Here is a 20,041-nt window from a genome sequence, read left to right as displayed (position 1 = left end):
TCAAGTTTGGAACAAATTTGGCTGACCACTTGTTGAACCTCAATCAATTACAGAACAGTGAATTGTGATGAACCACAGATTCTCAAAGGGATTCAAGTCTTGGCTTTGCCTGGCCACTCAAGGATTTTCACATTCTTGTTCTGAAGCCATTCCAATGTTGCGTTGGCTGTATGATTGGGATCATTGTCCTGTTGGAACATATATATATTCACCACACTCAGGTCTTTTGCACTCTGAAGCAGGTTCTCCTCATTGGTTTGCCAGTATTTGGCTCTGTTCATTGTTCCCTCTATCCTTACAAGTCTCCCAGTCCCTGCCGCTCAAAAGCATCCCCATAGCATGATGTCCGGGGCCGTACACGCTGCATTGGATGGGCCAGTGTCGACCTTGCCCTTCACCGACAGGCTCCAATAAACCACTGAGCCCCGTCCGTGATGGAGACTGGGGCTTGAGACAATGTCCCTCCCATGAATGAGAAATTCCCAGTAAGCATGAGTCATCAGCTCTTATTGATTAAATCTCTGCCCTTTGTACACACTACCCATCGCTACTACTGATCGGATGGTTTGGGGATCCTCGGATGCAGAGATGCCAACTTTTGGAAATCAGAATTAGGGAGGATTTTCAACCGACACCAAATAATGTGCGCGAAGTGCACATCTCGAGCGCGGAGCGCTCGACCCTTGCGGCAGGGTCCAGGGCCCGCCTTAGGGCCCTGGAAGCTCTGGGGTTCTAGACGCTCTCTAGTGCCCTCTGAGCCCTATTTTGGAGCATTTAACATGTTAAGAATTCCCACTTTTTGAACAAAAAAAGGGGAAAATTGTGCACTTTTTAATGTTACATGTATGTTAATATTAGTAAGTTAGGGGACAATCAAAGATTAACAAAAAGCACAAAAGAAGCAATATTTTTCTTACCTTACTGGCTGGTACTACTGCTGCTTGCTTTTTCCATGGCAGCTTTGCTGAGTGACAGCTGTGTGGCTCTTTTAGCCCTTCTGATTATGTCTTTGCTGTATTCTCTCTGGAAGCAAGGGGTGTTATGAGCTAGTTTTTCAATTAAGAGAGCTTCCAGGGTTTTGACACTCAAATTGGGACGAAATTCAGTATGATTCTTCCGTACAAGACTGAGTGCCCGCTCACATGATGCGTTCGAATGAGGAATGACCAAGATTCCCTTCATCACTTTGCTCAAATTAGGATACTTCTTGGCACCAGTGCAGGGATCTGTGAGCTGTGAAATCCGATGCCACTGCTCATCCACTCTCACTGTCTCAGTAGCAATTGTAGCTATGGAGGCGTCTGCCTGGTAGTGAGCGAATTCACTCTCAAGACTGTCTATGTCACTATCACCGCCACTGAACAGACAGGGGAATTTCTTGATGAAAAACTCCACACAGTCAAACCCCACTTCTTGGTGTAGCTTAACATCCAGCACCTGAGCATGCTTGGCTAATTCATCATCTAGCGGCCAGGTTTTGAAGATGTAATTGCAGGCTTTCACATAATATGAGCGAACTGCACTGAAGAAACCTTGGATGTCTGACTCACTCAGAGTGAAGGTGGATTTCTTGAGACTCCTTTGTTCCCTTATATACAGTTTGGCATCGTTCCCAATCATGAGGTCCTCATCATTCTTCTGATGATGTCTGTCAGAGAAGGGTACATTTACCAGAGCAACCGATGACACCGATGGTTTCAAAAACCGTACGAAGATATCTTTCAGAAGACCATTCAATTCTCCGTGCAGGAGATGAATACAGGGTTCGTCTCTTTGGAGCAGAAGATTCCCCTTCTCAAAAAGCTTGTTAGCATATCGAAGGAAGAAACAATAGAGTTTTGTTTGTGGAGACAAGAACATCCTGTTGACACGTTTTTCTCTAGATTCCTGCACAGTGTTTGAGGAAGATGCGCTTTTAGTTGTAGAACTCGTAGTACACTTAGCCGCAGGGCGATCACACTTGCGTTTACTGCCAGCAGAAGAGGTCAGACTCGTAGTACCAGATCCAATTTTACGTTTGAGGAGAGAGCTTGAGGTAGGTGCAGCCAAGGAAGAAGACCTCTGATTCGAAGGTTTTGCTGAGCTTCTATCAAGTGATTTGGCAAAAGCAGAACTTAACTTGGGTCCTAATTTGCCTGTAAATGGGACTATCACAGTCTTTCTCGACTCTGAAGGGATCTGCTTTGTAGATGAACGTGATGAAGGGCCGGTGATGCTACCTGCTCTCAGCATTGGTTTTGGTGCTGTCCCTGCTGTCTTCTTCGCAGCAGATACTGCAGTGGTAGTGGTGAATGCTGCTCCACTAGTGCTTGATCCTGCAGTGCCAGTACTGGCAGTAGATACAGTGCCGTCCTTCTTGCTCGTTGTTAGAGTCTTGGCTGCAGTTGGTTGCATTTTTCTTCGTACTTCTTCTTTGAAGAAGAGGCGAAGTGGCTCCCACTGTTCAATCAGCCTGTCTAGGCACTGACCAAGGGACAGCCACCTTGTTGCGACATGCTTCAGAATCTTGTGTGTCGGGGCATCACAGAGTTCTTGCAGTGCTTTCACTACTTTTGTCCAAGTAGTAGTAAATATCGATGAGAAAGTCATCTAATTCAATGGGTAAGGCCTGAGCCGCCTTCTTGGCCGTATTGTGCATCATATGGCAAGGGCATCCCATGATGTAGCACTCTGGATTTTGTTTGTGGATATAAGCAGCGACTCCTTTGTGCTTGCCCACCATGACAGAGGCATTATCAGCACAAAAGGAAACACAATTTCCCCACGGAATTTTCCTGTCACTGAACTCATGATCAAGCAGTTTGAAAATGTTTTCTCCAGTGGAATCTTGTTTGCACGCAGGCAAACTTAGCAAACCTTGCTTCACAATCCCAGCACTGTTGTCATAGTACGAAATCAGGACAGGATATAGCTGGGCCTCACCACTGTCATTGCTACCGTCTGTAGCTAGGCTAAATGGAGCTAGTCTAGCAATATCGGCAATAGATGAAGCAGTAACATTTGACAACTCACCAATTACACTGGTCAACAACAAATTTGTTGTCTGCATTTTTTAAGCTGATTTAGGACGAATCTGATGCGCTGAATCCAAAACTCACATTAGTTTTGTTCAATCAGGTCAAGTTTTTGAGATATGGCCACATGTCGTTTTTTACATTTTTGTTCACATGTACGCATGTGTGGAGCATTTTAGAAGAAGTTGGTGGGGGTAAAATGTCATGTCAAATAATTGTTTTAATTGGAAATAATTATTTTAATGACAAGAAGTATTCAGGTACGATAGTTCTAGGTGATTATGTCGAAAAGGGATCAGTTTGAAGTCATAAAACCTCAAAATCTTCCAAAAATTGGTGAGGCAAAGCATAAAGTTCGTGGATCAAAACTAAAGTTAATGGGGCAGATTTTGTAATAATGTGATACAAAAAAGTTGTATTTCTTGAAATAACGAACTCTGAAGAATGTACAATACCTACATGCGCCAATTTATGACATGCGCTTCTGCTCAAGCTTGGAGTGCCACAGTACGAACCCAAAGATTGGAGACTGTTCATTGACAGCAGCAAGCGATCACTGAAATGTGTTCTGCTACACAACGGCAACCAGTTTGCCTCTGTACCCATCGCTCACTCGACTACACTGAAGGAGAAGTATGAAGCGGTGAAGTACGTGCTGGAGAAAATTGGTTATGATCAGCATAAGTGGTTTATTTGTGTTGACCTGAAGATGGTGAACTTTTTGTTGGGACAACAGTCTGGCTTCACCAAGTACCCATGTTTTCTGTGCATGTGGGATAGTAGGGACCGTGCTCAGCATTACACAAAGAAGGACTGGCCTGTGCGGGAGGAATTGGTGCCATGCAAAGAAAGGAACGTCATCAACGACCCTCTGGTGGACAGAGACAGAATACTCTTCCCACCGCTGCACATCAAGCTCGGCTTAATCAAGCAGTTCACCAAGGCTCTGGACAAAGATGGTGACTGCTTCACTTACTTGTGCCAGGCTTTTCCAGGATTGACCATGGAGAAGTTGAAAGTTGGCATCTTTGATGGTTCTCAGATCCGTCAGCTCATCAGAGATCCAGAGTTCAAAAACTCAATGAACGAAGTGGAACTGGAAGCGTGGAAGACATTTGTTTTGGTAGTGAAGAACTTTCTTGGCAACAATAAGGCCAGAAACTATGCAGAACTTGTCAACAACATGCTGACTGCTTTCAGAAACCTGGGCTGCAACATGAGCATCAAGATGCACTACCTATTTTCACATATGAACCGGTTTCCTGAGAACCTGGGTTCAATGAGTGACGAGCAGGGGGAGAGATTCCATCAGGACATGAAGGAGATGGAGACCAGGTATCAGGGTCGCTGGGACGCAGTCATGATGGCTGACTACTGTTGGAATCTGAAGAGAGACCTCCCTGCCGCTGAACATTCCAGGAGTTCGAAGAAACGGAAGTTCAAGCCCTGAAGTTTGAACAGTGGTGAGGCAACATGCAATTTACTTGTACTTACCTTTATCAATGCCCACCATTCAGATGACAGTAATCGATGTTTCTATCATGTAATCAATAAATGTTGTTGGCAAAACATTTTTTTTCTTAAAAACATGTTTAGGATGATATGTGTTGACAAAAATCAGCTGATAATGCCACAAAAATGTAATTGATTTTGTCACAAGATCTGATTTTTTCAAATCAACTTAGCACAAAAACCTGACCTGATGGAGAGAAACGGATGCCATTTCCTGATTCAGCAGTGCCAGAATACCCTAATTCACTTGTAGAAATCTAGACAACATTCAGAAAGTAAAAAATTGTTGACCAGTGTTCTTTTTTTCTTCTTTGTTCTTGTTCTTTTTTTTTTTTCTTTTTTTTTTCTTTTTTTTTTCTTGCTTTTGTTCTTGTTTTTTTTGTTTTTTTTTGTTCTTGCACATCTTGCACATCTTGCAAGTTTTTGTTCTTGCACATCCATACTTTGAAGCAACTTTTGAATCTGGAAACATCTTTTGAAATAGAAGTCCAGCATGATCTGAGACTGATATGGGCAAGTTATGTTCCACAATAAATCCACTAAAGAGAAGTTCCGCTCGAGTAACATCCTCTTCCTCGCTTGTCCCTTGTTTGGTGAAATAATTCAGAAGTGTACCGGTACTCGTGCTCGAAGATCTCTCCTTTGCAATGTCTGTGTGCCATTTGCTTCCAACGTGCTTCCGAATATCATCGCGACCTCCGTGCTCAACTGAAATATCAACGCTGCATACTGTACAATACGCATGATGAATTCCTCTTTCAGACTTTCGAATACACGGGTATTGGAGACTGTATTCGGTCTTGTACTTCTGAGACCATTTGTTGGTCTTCGTAAGCTTCTTTTCTGCCATTTCGTAATCAACATCAAGGGCTTGAAGCATCGGTAACTTCGAAGTCGATGTTCCACAGCTGCAGCGCGACTCGTAGAACTCTAGCGGCTGTTAAACACCGCACGGTGGTCGCGACCGCCGGGCTGGTACGGGGCCCAGCTGCATGCAGTGAGCGTATCGCATGCATATACACTGTGCATACATACCGCATGCACTGTATTGCACACATACCGCATGCACTAAATCTCAGTGCATGATCGCATAAGCGAGATCCAGACCCAATGTTTCGCTGCTCCTCATTTGAATTTGCAATTTTTTACGTACAATTTGGTAGCAGCGAACGTTATGGAGTTACCACATGCTATACGTAGCAGACGATGCTTTTCATTCAATTCTCATACTAGTACATTCTGATTAGTGAACAGTGCAAAAATATCAAAATTTCGGGAGGATAAGGATAGTGATCGTAAGGGCGGGAGTTTGGGTGAATTTTCGGAAGCCTCCCGATGAAATCGGGAGGGTTGGCATTGCTGCGGATGAGCCCCTGCACGGGCCGTCCGCAATGCACGTTACACTTTGTTACACGTTGTCATTGTGTCAGCTCGTGCCGTTGCGCCGAAAAGATGAGTGAACCTGACTTATCAACATGATGCTTCCACCACCTTGCTTCACGGTAGGGATGGTGTTAGATGGGTGATGAGCTGTGCTCAGTCTACACCAGATGTAGTGCTTCACATTCAGACCAAAGAATTCATCCCATTCTCATCTTACCACAGAATCTTTTGCATCATGCTCTCAGTCTTTGACATGCTTTTTGCAAAGTCCAGGTGTGCTGTTATGTGCCTTTTTCTCGGGAGTGACTTCCATCGGGTTACTCTCCCAAAAAGCCTGGATTTGTGAAGTACTGCAGTGATTGTTGTCCTTCCAGCAGGTTTTCCCATCTCAGCCAAGGAACTCTGTAGTTCTGTCAGAGTGGCCATTGGATTCTTGGTCGCCTCCAACCAAGGGCCTTCTTGCCTGGTTGCTCAGTTTGGTCAGACGGCCAGCTCTAGGAAGCGTCTGGTAGTTTCATATTCTTTCCATTTCCTTAAGATGGAGCTCACTGTGCTCTTGGGAACTTTCACCACTCCAGAAATTGTTTTATACCCTTGCCCAGATCGAAACCTCCTCACAATTTTATCTCTGAGTTTTACAGACAATTCCTTTGACTTCATGGTGGAGTTTTTGTTCTGACATGCACTGTCACTGTGGGACTTTATGTGTATTTCTTTCTAAATCATGTCCAATCAATTGAATTGGCCACAGGTGGACTCCATTCAAGTTGTGGAGACATTGCAAGGATGATCAAAGGAAAGTGGATGCACCTGAGCTCAATTTGGAACGTCATAGTAAAGCGGTTGAATACTTATTGATACAAGACATTTCAGCTTTTCATTTTTATTTAATTTGTAGAAATTTGGAAAAACATTTTCATTTTGTCATCATGGGGTATTATGTGTCGATCGGAGACAAAATTTTTTTTTTTTTAATTCAATCCATTTTAAATTCAGGCTGCAACACAACAAAATGTGAAAAAGTCGAGGGGTGTGAATACATTCTGAAGGCACTGTATATTTCTGGAATGGGGAAAAAGATGGTTGTGAAGAGATTTTGGAAACTGTTGTACACTATTTCATCCATTATAATGACATTATTTTTTCCCTCACCAATCATGTTCATTTTGATGCATTTTACAATTCTTAGGAGCATAACAACACCAATTTAGCTTCTAAATGGCTTTTCTTAAGTTTATAGACGTTTGTCATCCCCCACTCCTACTGAAAGCTTTCAAAAGTTATTGTACTGGTATAGGGCGTTGATTTGCAAGAGCCCGTTTGAGGATTCCAAAAGCACAAATATTCACAGGTGAAGCATCTAAATATTTGACAGGAATATATTCAAAGGGAACACCTCATTTTCAGGTTCTGTTGCATATTTTTCAAAAGGGCATCTGCTGGCTGAAATGTTTGGCTGGATGGTTTGTCGACATGGAGTTTCAACCGTGTCGACTTGATTTAAATTTTTTGGGTATTTCTTTTTGAAATTTGGCCTTCAACTTTTATTTGTTTAGCATTCTCCTCAGTTTTAATCTGCCATTACAGCGACAGCCAGCTAAACCATAAATCATTTGGAGAAACTGTCTTTGCATTTGAGATATTTTTGAAATTTGTTTGTATGTGGTCTGTGGTCCACTCTGTGGTCGTACATAGCTTTTTGCTTGTTAAAATCATCAAGATAGATACATGCTTCATCCAGTGTACAACAGTCTCCTGCAATATAGCACTTGTGCAGCATTCTGGCATTTGTCTTGTGTTCCAGATTGTGTTTCGGTTGCCAGTTGTGAATCCTGCTTAACTCATGATGTTTCAGCATGTGCTTGGAAATCCGCCAACATCACTGCACCACATAAAAAGGTGCAAAAACTGGTCCCCTTAACTATAGACTGATCAGCTTACTTCCAATCATCAGCAAGGGCGTGGAGTCAATCATCGCAGTTAATATGAAATCCTTCCTTTTTTTGTTTGTATACATAGTCGAGGCTTGTGGAAGGGATAGTACAGTGGAGGGATCAGGAAGTAACCGATAAAAACAGGACGCAAAACATGCATGCATGTGTTGGACAAGATGGACACAGAAAAAACTCCAAGGAGGGAAAACTGGAAAATTGGAAGGAGGGGGTAATTTGTTTGGGGTAAACGAGGGTAGAAAAGATCGTGGTTTAGGATTGGGGATGATCTGAGATGGTGAAGAATAGCTATCTTGAAGACCTGGAAGGAAGAATGAGATTGAAGATGATGTGGAAGCCGATTCTACAGGTGGGAATAACAGGAACAATGAGTCTTGGTGAGCAGTGATCCTGGATTTAGGTACTTTCACCAGAAGGGGGTTGATGGTGAACCATGAGAGCTCTGTAGAAACCTGGGAGAGGACAAAGCACAGAAAAGGCAGAGGGTTTAAACCAGAAAGGAGGTGGTGGAAGACAGAGGGACCACAGACCTGTCTGCGATGGCAAAGTGATTCACCCATATACTCAGCTTCATCTCGGGAGATTCCAATGATCTTGTAAGCCTTGATTTCCACAGCATCAATCTGAGCAAGATGTGAGGCAGGGGAGCCAGCCCAGAGTGGAGAACAGTACTCCATCAAGCTGCAGATGAAGGCATTGTTGGTGGATAGGAGTTCAAGTGTGCCAACAAAGGACTTTGTATGATGGAGGATGCCCACTCGGTGGCTGACTTTGGATACCAACTTTGAAATGTAGTTTGCCCAAGAAAGATCATGGCTGACAGTGAGACCCAGGAGTTTGAATAACTGAACTTCAAGACGATTGTTAAGTAGATAGGATGGTTTGCCAAACGGTCCTTTTGAAGAGAGAGATAGTGAGAGTGTGAGATTTGTCAGGATTGAAAGACATATTCCAAGTGTTTTGACCAGCTTGTGATTTTGTCAAGGTCTGAAGAGAGGGAAGAGGCTGCAGCCTTCCTCTCTGAAAGATGAGGGAGGGTACCATGAGGGAGTGTACCAGCTCCTACTAATTTTTCTCTTATGTGTGGTTCCTTCCTTCATAGATTTTCCTGTATCTTCGAGCCTATGACATTCTCTCCTCAAATCCGACTAGAAACATGACTGCACCCCACCTATTTAGGCTTCACAAATCTTTTTGAAAGAAACAATCAAGCAAAACAAAACAGCACATATGGAATTTGCAAACTAAGATATGTTCACATTTCCATCCACAACACATCAACGTTTACGTCATTGTTGCCAAAGTAAAAACACTTATGCTCTCAAGCATATAAAGCTGACAACATATCAGAGTGACTTAAATGTAAGGATGAATACCCACTTATTGTGATCAAAACGAGTACCTTTTCTCTATTTGAGTTGTCGATGTTTCCGAAAAGATACACACCTTGAAGAGAAGGTTCCACCCTCAATATGGCTTTGACAGTTTGAAGGAGTGCAGAAGTAGGGCATTTCATTGCTTGAAAGTATGAAGAAATCCTTATTTCTGGGTTTTCCTGCACATCTTTGTAGAGTTCCATCAACATAGATCTCTGCCAGTAAATTGGTTAAAAGGCCTTAGAAAAGCTGAATTCTAAATAATGAAACAAAACACTGAAATCAAAGGAACCATTCCAGCATGGTGGCCAATTGTACTTAATATATCAATATGTAATCAAATATTGTAAAAAGGTTATATAATAAAAATGCAGAAATTATCATCATTTAACATCCAAAATATTAAGATGATAATTGTTAAAATACAGTAGAACATATAGCGTATTATGTTTTGCCATGAACAGATTAAAGTACGGTGTTCAATTCTTACATCTGTCTCGCATGGTATACGACGGAATGCTTCAAGTCCTATAAGACGCAGACTTGTTGGAGTGGAGGTTTTAGCAACACACTTTGCCAGGAGACTGGCCAAAGAAGACATTGCTTGGCCGCCATTACCGATCGCCTTCAACACCAGCACCAACTGAAATGTGGGATTTGGGAAGAAAGGGAAGAGGGAAGTAAAACAAAAGTGAAATTTCTGTTTAAAAAGAAAACAAAAAAATGTGGGAAAACTCATGCCACTTCATCTCTTTGTGTCGAAACGATGTAATATCGTGAGATGTGCATGGCTGCACGCTTTTACTGGAGCATTGTACTTGGGCTTCGACAATAAACAAACAAGCAAAACAAAACAGCCCATGTGGAGTTTCTCAGGATATTCTCTCAAAATTGTTTCGAAAAGGAAGAACACTATAAACATTATGAGAGACTCTTCTCCTCCATTTTGTCCCACTCACACCTTTTTGTTATCTTCTGAAAACTCTTCTTTACAGATATGGAATTTTTGTTGCTTTGTCAAAAACCTGTTTATCTTCCTGTGTGACTATCTTTTTTTTAAATGATATTCAACGATTCTTTACATATTTTTCAACTTCACAAATTCTGATGATTTTATATAAGAATAGAACAGCATTCTGTAGAGCGCATACCTCAGCCAGGCTTAACAGATTACGTTTTGTATCCTCCTGATGGGCCGGATCCGAGGCCGGACATGAAACATCCCTCAATGGTGAAGAATCTCTTAAAATAATTTTTAAAAATTATCATATCCAGATCGGAATTAAGATCTTCACCAAAAATCGAATCGATTTGTCATCGTCACAAACCCAAACTGTCCACTAAATTTCGTCTGAATCTGTCCCCAATATTCTGAGATATGTTCACAGCAACATTCCTCTCCTGACCTGTAACAGGAATTGCAAAGCTCATTCTGGTCACATGACTAAGTCGGTGAAAATGACCGACTTCGTAAATTTTTTCAGAAATCTTTTTCTCCAGAATCACCAATCAGAATGCTGCCAAATTTTGGTTACAGCATTAGGACACGGTTCTAATGTCAAATTGCGGAGGCCATGCTGATCACATGACTGGAAGTGTGTCAAAATGGTGGTCACGTAAATTCCTTCAAAAACCTTTCTCTCGAGACCCACCAGTCAGAATGCTACCAAATTTGGGTTATAACATTCGGCCAGGGCCGATGTATGCTGCAGGTCGTGGTCCTATTCTCTCATTTACAATTTCCTGCTGCACTGTTAACCAGAGACCTCTGGCACAGTTTTTCAGGATAGTGCACATAAGAGCTGAGGGGGTTTGGATGGTGTGGGCCATAGGAGATCGTGCCCACCTTTTCTGCCAGGGGAATATTTCCCAACCGTATTCTGTATGCAAGTCTTTGAAACACAAAAATGTTGAACTATCCCACAATCTATCTCTATCTCTATCTCTCTCCCCCTCAAGATTTTCAAACCTTCATGCGTTGCTTCTCATTGTATGGCTGGCAACCTTCCTGAAGTGTCTTGCCAAAGATTCTGGCAGCATTCTGTACAGGCATCATGTTGGCACAGGCAGAATGCCTCACACAAAACTGATTCAGCATCGTAGAGACCGATAGAAGTGTTGCCTGGTTCACCAAAGAGGACTCCAACAAATTCTGAAAAAAAGGTTTCGACTGAATAGCATATTGGTATACATGAAGCAATTGCTGTAAAAGAGGATTCACAAAAACAGTAGTTTATTTATTTTATTATGGAGACGAAAGCTCAGGGGAGAACTTGACAACAGAGGGTTAGAGGTCAAATCAATGACAATGACAGGTGAATAAGCAGCACAGACAAACTTAAATAACAGAAAATCAGTTTTGCCAACAAGTGATGCAAACACAGCAAAACACAAACACATCCAGGAATCGAATACCCTTTGTGGCATTGGAATACCATGTCAGGCAGCTGAGTTTCCGTGTCAGCTTTTTCACTGTACACAGGTTGTTGGCCTTGCAGTTATTTTACAAGCCCAATTCTTGTCTCACAACTCCTGCATTCTCACCTCTCTGCTCAGCCTGTCGCTATCCCTACAGATTGTATGGATTGTCGCTGTAAACCTTTCCTTGTGAACCTCCACAAGTCCAAGGTCAATGCTAACCTCCAGTATTTCATCCACCTATTTTTTTCGCCCATGGAACTGTCTTTCTGAGTCCATCTCAGACTATTCCTGGCAGTATCTTAAGTCTGCTGATGACTACTACATTATGTTCTCTCCCATTTCCACTACTGAGCTTAACTACATATGCTGAAACCCTGTTCCCATCCTTCTTCTGAAATTTGTCTTGCGCTGTAGTGTATCAGTTTGTTGTTGTACCAATGTTTTTCTTCTACTTCATTTTCTTGACAAACTGATATGAGAGACACAGTATCTGCATTTTATGCTTTGTAAGTCATTACATTATCATTATTGTGGAAGTCATATAATTAATCCCATCTTGTGAAATTTGTATAATATGGTTCACCAAAGAGGACTCCAACAAAACCTGAGAAAAAGGTTTGGACTGAATAGCATATTGGTATACATGAAGCAATTGCTGTAAAAGAGGATTCACAAAACAGTAGTTTATTTATTTTTTATGGAGATGAAAGCTCTGTCGCTAATCAACTGCAAACGCCAATAACTTGATCACGTGACATAGGGTCCTCCGTCTAACAACCGTTCACCAAAGGACATGTGACCACATTATTCTGGGAATCGCACCTTCGGCACATACTTGTGTTATTTAGGTTACCTACCGGATCAGGTGCAGCCGAGCGGAGCTGCCAAGTATGTACCGGCTATTTAATAGATTATTGGGGAATAATGTCCTGGCGAAACTAGGGTTCAGGCCATGCTAGACCAATGGAGGAAAAGACAAAAATGAGCTGGGAACATTTCTAACAAACACATTTATTGAAACAAGGAGTGAGGAAAGTTAGGTGGCGCAATATGGGATTTATTACAAATGTACAGCAGAGAAAGCAAGGCATTTGTGAGTTGCAGCAAAAGGCAAACAATATTTGCAAAAGAAGAAGACACAATGCAGAGTTATTCTGAATATTCTTTCTTATACAGTTTTAACTTATGCAACGAAAGGTGCCATCATGCACGCACGCACACACACACACACGCACGCACGCACGCACGCACGCACGCACGCACGCACGCACGCACGCACACACGCACACACGCACACACGCACACACACGCACACACACACACACACACACACACACACACAACCCTGAGGAAAATTAGAGATAGCCCAGGGAGATAGAAGCAGTTGAGGGTTAATGACCTCTTAATACCTGGTGTAGTTGGCAGACCTGCACAACCCAGAACACTTAGGAAAGTGGAAGAGGAAGAAATATTGAGGGTGTCTAGGGTGCGTGTTTGAGAGCTGCAAGTGTAATGTGACGTGGGGTGCCGCATAGTGTAAGAGGAAGAATGTGAGGTGTAAGTCAATTCAGTTCACTGAGTTCACTCTTGGCTTTCACTCTGAAAAGAACAGTTGGTCAGACTTGCCTGCGTTGATTGCCCTTTTGTGTCCACAGTGGATGAGAGATAGATCGTAGAAGAAAGATGCATGAGAGAAAAGATTCCATTGTAAATCATGTAAGAGTCTGTATGTGTACGTGTCACTGCAGGATACCGCCTAAATGAGTGACATTGAAATGGAAGCATTCCCGGCTCACAGCAGCAATGCATGACCCCACGCCTGGTCATGCTGACTCGACACTTGTCCTTGCACTGCCTGTCTCCCCGATGAGGTCCGATGTCTGGCGAACTCTGGCGTCTTCGGCTCGGCTCTGTCTCCAGTGATGTCTCGGCGATACTCTCCAGCTCTGTCCCTGACGATACTGCTGCTACGATATTCTCCTGCCTGGTGATATACTCTGATGGCAATATACTCTTCTGGAAATGAGCTGCATTCGTTACTTTTATGAGCTCCAGATGAGGGGAGGAGCCAAACATCGGATCAAAAGAGACTCTTAATGAAATCGAGCTGTCCTATTTCTTAATGAAATTATTGGTCCATAGTGGTCGTAGCCTTGGCCTGCCAGGCCCCGAAGGTGAAAAACGGCTCAGTTTCTCGCGAACAGAGCCACGTGTAACAACTCCGACCTTTACATGGGGAAGTCATTTTTGGAGTGTGCTGGACCCGATCGTGTGCTGGGCTTCATTCAAACGTAGAATTTCAGGGAAATCCCTGCGCTACCCGTAGGTCCTTAAACGAGCTCCAGCGCACATTCTTGACTCAAGTTATGCCCCAAAATAACTCGACCTTTATCTCTTCGATGTCCTTCAAGGCTGTCGTGAGTGTTCGATGAACATGTGGCAGTTGTGACGGTTGTCAAGTATTGGGAACATGTTGTGGCATTTGTAGTGAGGAAGGATTGTAATGTGGAATTGTGGGGAAGAGGTTTAAGTTCCTTGTAATGACATTGTGAATAATGATCGCGTTTGTCATGGAAAATGTAAGCATGGGTTGTTGTGGGGATTTTTACGAGTTGTATGAAGTGGTTGTGATGAGCGTGGAATAATTTGTTGAGTGGAATAAAGTTCCGAGGTGAAATGGTCGTTGAGAGCACAGAAAATGCAAATGAGGTGCTCGCGGCGTGCTTGCTTGGTTACTATTAGTCTTTACTGATTTGCGTGCATGCTTGCTTGCATGTTTCATGTGAGAGAAAGGGGTGTAGCAAAAGAATGGAAGAACTGCAAGGGTGGAAGATATTAAAGAGGTCGAAGAAATCTAACTGAAGGAGTCCCATGCAAGGTGGGGTGAAAGAATGCAAATATTGAAGGTTAAAGAACTTTAACTGTTGGAGTTCCACGCAATGCATCTTTCCCCTTCACCGGCTAGACATATGGAAAGGACTAACGAGTACACATACTATTGAAATAACTGCCATCAGATAACTGCCAGAAAGACATCATGTTTTTTTTTATTCTAATGATCGCTGTATGCTGTGTGCCATTGCCTTGGAGGCATGTGGATTTACAGAACCACAATAATATATTAAAGAAACTTAGGACCATTGATTGATATCTCGGTTGCTTTTCTCAATGTTATTTGATTATTAGTCCATGCTTCATCAAAGGTAATGTGTACCGCTCTCTTTTCTTTGCTGCACTGATACTTTAAAATATATATATCCCTTTCAAGAAAAGCCTTTTGATTTCCATAGATAAACGGTAAATTATAATTTTTTATATGTTCTCCAGTTTACTTTAACATATACATACAGTATATACTTCCTCATGAATCATCGCATATTGATGGTTGTTTTATAATGAATAGATATAGTGTGCTAATTAACTGTGTAACAATATAATCTTTCTTATATTCCACTTGGTTGGCAAGTTAAATTAAATAAAGCTGCCTTTGTTCAAATGTCAGTGGAATACAGGAATGCTTAATTCTAATTAATGAATGCATATAATATGCTGAAATACAAGTTTGCAAGGGAGTACATAATATTATTCACAGTTCTACCAGCTTTGGAATGTAAGTCATTGTGATGAAGTATACATTATGCAATAGTTGTGAAAGGGGGGGGGGGCCTTGAAGCAAAGCAAATATCTGAAAAAGCTTGAACATGCTTTGAGGACAAACCATAGGAATTTGCATCTGATATGCTGAAACAAAAAGTCATGACCACAACCTTGAAAAAGTTTTGTTTGTCTCTTATCAGAATGTTACCATCTGGGATTGGTCAACTTGCTTGCAGGCATCATGTAAGCAGATCATCCCCCCTTCCCCCCCCCCACACACATTTAGTCTTCCCTTTCTAGGAAACTCTGAAACATCAAGCCAGAAAGACATCACGTTGTTTTGATTGTCTTTCTCCAAGTGCATGTATCAAATAGATGATTCAACCTGTATTGCAACTCGAGTTACTTGATCAAGGTTTCAAGTTTTCTCCCACAATATAATATTGTTATTGCATATGAAATTGATTGACGATATGAATCAGTTTGCAATCAAATAAGTCCTTTGAAGTTCCCACAAAAGGTTGACATAAAATATGCTCCTGGTGGGACTGCAACAGGTGGGAGTTATAGTGTAACACTTTGAAACTAAACTCAGGAGCACATAATGGCAAATTATTTCATTGCTGTTTTGTTCATTATAATGCAATGCTAGTGATGGTATACAAATATCTAAATCATTGGTAACAGTTGCATGGGGAAGTGACATCATGAACTACTCAAACCTAACATTGAAGACATTTTAGGGGCTGTGATTGATTACTACCAAGAGCTTGTCCAACACTCCAATACTCCTGTCTCAGGTATATTTTTCAAAACTCACCACTGCCCTGTTCAACATGTCTTGTGTGGGCTCTGGGATAAAGGCCAATGAATAAATCCAGGCCTCTCGAGCCAGTTGGTTGACTTGACTCAGCTGGTCAAACATGAATGACACACACACACTTGTTCTACACATTGGCAATGCATCCAATAGAGGGTTCCTGTGGATACAGAGGGAAAGGAACCAATTTAATGAACCTAAAAGCCAAACCAAATTGTATCACAATGAACTCCATTTCTACTGCAATGTAAGGTTTAAATCTTGCACCTACCTGATGCTCTTACAATATTAATAAACCGAGTGTGTCAGGTCACAATGCAGACAAATATTACATCTCATTGCTGGAGTGATTACAAAAACAAAACATTTAATATGGAATGTGAACTAAGATTCTTAGACAATATGTAAATCAAGTTTCAACACTCATTTAATAACTTTGGAGTGACTCAGTAATTCATTAATTTTTCAAACACGTGATCTCTGGTATCCAATCAGTTGCATCTTTCTGGAGAGCCAATCAACGCATGGGATGTTATAAAGGCTGAGGACTCATGGGAGCTTGTCTTGACGACATGTTGGAAACTTGCGCGCCTTTATTTACAACCCTTTCTCATCCGTAATCATGAGTCACTCAACACGTCATTATTTCATAGTGACTTTTGGTTCGACTTTGTCAAGACTTTGGAGGGAAGTGGACTTCGTTTGTTTTGTTAAACAACCATGACTGCAATGAACGAGTATTCCTTTTCTGCTGACGATTTTTGACACCATTCTAAAGCCATCGTGGCTCAGCACCATTAAATCTTTTTTTCTTCACCAACCATTAGAGAGACAACGAAGGAGCAATCATCAGCCAGACTTCATTTACAACACGTCACCGCATTGTTCATGTGAGTGAGATTTCTCTTGTTTTGGTTGAAGCATCATCTTAACCAACATACGAAAAGGGAATAATCACCACAACTGCTTTTCACCTATTCTTGTGCTATTGGGTAATTTATATGAAGATTAAATTGTGCAATATGTGTAACCGCATGAAATCACTTCTGCAGTTATGTGTAGTTGTACATGTATACAAAATATCACACCGTTTGTGTGAGCGTTTTACCACGATGGACTCCTGAGCCACTGGACATAAGAAGTTGAAAAGTGGTGGTCGGGAAGCTTGAGGTGGTAAAAAAAGAAATTTAACAATTCCAGAAGTAGGAGCATTGGAAGAAATAAACCACTGGACAGGCAGAGTTGAAAACTGGTGAATACACTGGGGTTTTTGGTTTTCAGTGGAAAAAAAAAGCCCCGGGGTTCGAGTTGAGGGAGGACCCCAATTGTCTCCATGTAAATGTGTATCATATAGTGCTACTTGCTGGAAGCCAGTATTACCAGTCAAAATAAAATACACCATACACCATGAAAGTGGGAGAGTTAACCTGTCTGTAAGGACAGGTTCTTTCCTGAAGTACATATAAAATTATCATCATCCATGCTTTCCAGTCAAAGAAGGCAACATAAAACAACAACAACAACAACAACAACAACAACAACAAAAAACTTGACTCAAGATAAGCCCTTTGCAGTTTCAAACTGTGCCTGAGCTTCTCCACACCGTTTACACACAGCACATGCATGAGAACCCCAAAGCGACATGTCCCCTTCAACCACTGCACAATACATTGTACATTGTAGTGGTCACCAGATTCAGACCAGTTTCCTGAGCCCAATCCTGATGAACCAATATAATGGTGGACCACCAGGTGTATGCGGTCAAATCTTCCACCAAAATGATCACCAATTCAGTAACGGATTGTTCTCAGAGTCCGTACGCCGTCTGCCAGGAAAGTCGAACAGGTCTTTACTTTGGTTTCTAATGTTGAGGAACTCTTAGAAGACCCAGCCATTGGTTTTCCGCCGAACGCTGCTGAATGATGTCATCGATTCCCTCTGAAAATTCTATCTCCATTCGATTTTTTGAATCTGCTATCACTTGCGTAAATAAATGGAACACATAATGTGAAGATTTGGGAAGTATGAACAGAATATGTTTGGAGAAAAGTGTGTTCGAAGTTACAGGCTTACATCCATTATATTATGATGTTGAAAGTTCATGGTCTCTTTTAATACACTTTTCCTTAGACCTTTGAGTTTCTTTTCACATTTTAATAAAATTTAACCCCCAAGTCAAGTATTTATAAGCATCTGCCTTTGATCTAACACCTATAAATTCACTTAGTATCTTTTCACCTAATTCAACTTTAAATTTACCACTAACCTTTTTATTCTTATAAGAAAAGAGTGGGTGATTAGGATCATAATTACTTGCTCATAAATATCTTCATCTTCTTTCATATCCTTATTAACATTATCTGTAGTAATCACTGGAATGAAGCTATCCGTATCCATATATAGCAACACAATATTCTCACCATATCTTTTCTTTAGATTATTATAAAAGTAATCACGCATTAAATACTTTGAAAGATCTAAAACATATGTTCTCACATAAATCGGTTTATCCATCTTTACACTCTCTTAATTCAAATGAACAGCACAAAAATATCTAAATATTTCTACTATTTTAAAGCTTGGTTTATTTATCAATTTCTCTGCCTGCTCCCAAGTCAGAGCAAGTCTTACATTTTGTCTATTCCTTATATTTTCCATTGTTTTACCAAATACAGAATTATTCATCAACTTGTAAAAGTCCTTCTCAAAATCATTATTAGCCTTTGTTCTCATCCTCATGTAATAATCAATGTATTTACCTAACCAATGACTGACTAAACTTTAGTGCCCTATGTACCTTTTTAACTTGTAGTCCTGCTTCTGTAAATTGATTTAGATTTCTTTGATGTAAAACATACTTCTCTTTCTCAAACGATGTTAGTAATTTAGTTGTAGGAATATATTTAAACTCATTTGAAGAACTTAAGAAATGTTGTTGATAACCACCGAATAGCTCTTGATTGGGGATATCTTTTTCAGCTCCATAAGGAAGGTATTCATGTTTGTTGTGAAGTTTTTAGGACAGTTTTAAATCTACTTCAAAATACTACCCGTAATCCTGTTTATCTAAATCTTCTTGACTTGTGGAGATAACATGATCGAAGATAGATTTGTACTTGTGCTCTTTCACCCATTTAAAATTACCATAGGTTTGAGATTCAGACATTGCCCAGCCATACAAGTTATTAGCATCAAAGTACATTCAGTAAGATGTTGGCTGCTCAGGCGAGAAGTAGGGAAGGTATTTATTATTTGCTTTCGAATATCGCTTTGAACAAACTTGTGAAATTCCTCCTCTTTTAGCCTTCTCAATCATGAAGAGCATATCGACATCACTTCGAAGATAAAGGGTTGTTTAGTCATTTTTAACATAGCTCTCCAGACTAGTCCAACAGATGTATAATAATGGACAGGATCAAGTCCATCACAGTCTTTATCATAACAAACTTCTCTAAATTTCTCAAACACATCAGCGGGTAATTAAACATCAGTTATTAAATAAAGGTCATGATATTCACCCATATTTTATATCTCAAACTCTTACCAAACTTGTTTTGCTCTTTCATATTCTTCACCTGTAATATGACTTCTTCCAAACTTGTTGTATAAACCCTTGTGAGGAGGAAGTGTTATTTCTTTAAATCTTTCAAAGGAATCCGTATCATCATCTGGGTAAATGCCCTTTTTAGTAAGAAAAGAAATGTCTTTACCCAAGTCAGCTTCAGTCATAATTGACGAGAAAGCATGGGAAAAGAGGAGATATTTTAAATGAAAGAACTTTGAGGGCTTGTCATAAATTTATGAGCCAATAAATCTTATATTTGTATTTACACCCTTTTCATGAGTATAAATCTGTTTTGTAAATTAGATGCAATTTTGATCTGTATTAGGAATTGCTATTATCTTTCAGGAGTCTTACTGAGTTCTTTTATAAAGAGATGTGTGTCATCATGACAGTTATTATGA

The 20,041-nt window shown here is 40.9% G+C and overlaps 1 protein-coding gene across 1 annotated transcript in view; it reads right to left on the bottom strand.

Moving 5' to 3' along the window:
• LOC147024108 (protein APOLTP-like) overlaps positions 1 to 20,041 on the bottom strand; it is a 95,592-nt gene that overhangs the window by 52,468 nt on the left and 23,083 nt on the right. Inside the window, exons 4-7 of the mRNA XM_085883691.1 lie at positions 16,076 to 16,235; positions 11,207 to 11,389; positions 9,728 to 9,880; positions 9,308 to 9,452 (exon numbers count right to left, since the gene is read on the bottom strand). Of these exons, the coding sequence (XP_085739817.1) occupies positions 9,308 to 9,452; positions 9,728 to 9,880; positions 11,207 to 11,389; positions 16,076 to 16,235 (641 nt within the window). The remainder of the gene's footprint in view (positions 1 to 9,307; positions 9,453 to 9,727; positions 9,881 to 11,206; positions 11,390 to 16,075; positions 16,236 to 20,041) is intronic.

The sequence above is a fragment of the Eptatretus burgeri genome, chromosome 6 (genome assembly GCF_056783735.1).
Source record: "Eptatretus burgeri isolate ZD-2024b chromosome 6, Ebu_testis_v1, whole genome shotgun sequence".
In the NCBI taxonomy this organism is placed as follows: Eukaryota; Metazoa; Chordata; class Myxini; order Myxiniformes; family Myxinidae; genus Eptatretus; species Eptatretus burgeri.
Note: the sequence above shows the minus strand (reverse complement) of the source record. Positions and strands in the feature narration are given on the sequence as shown.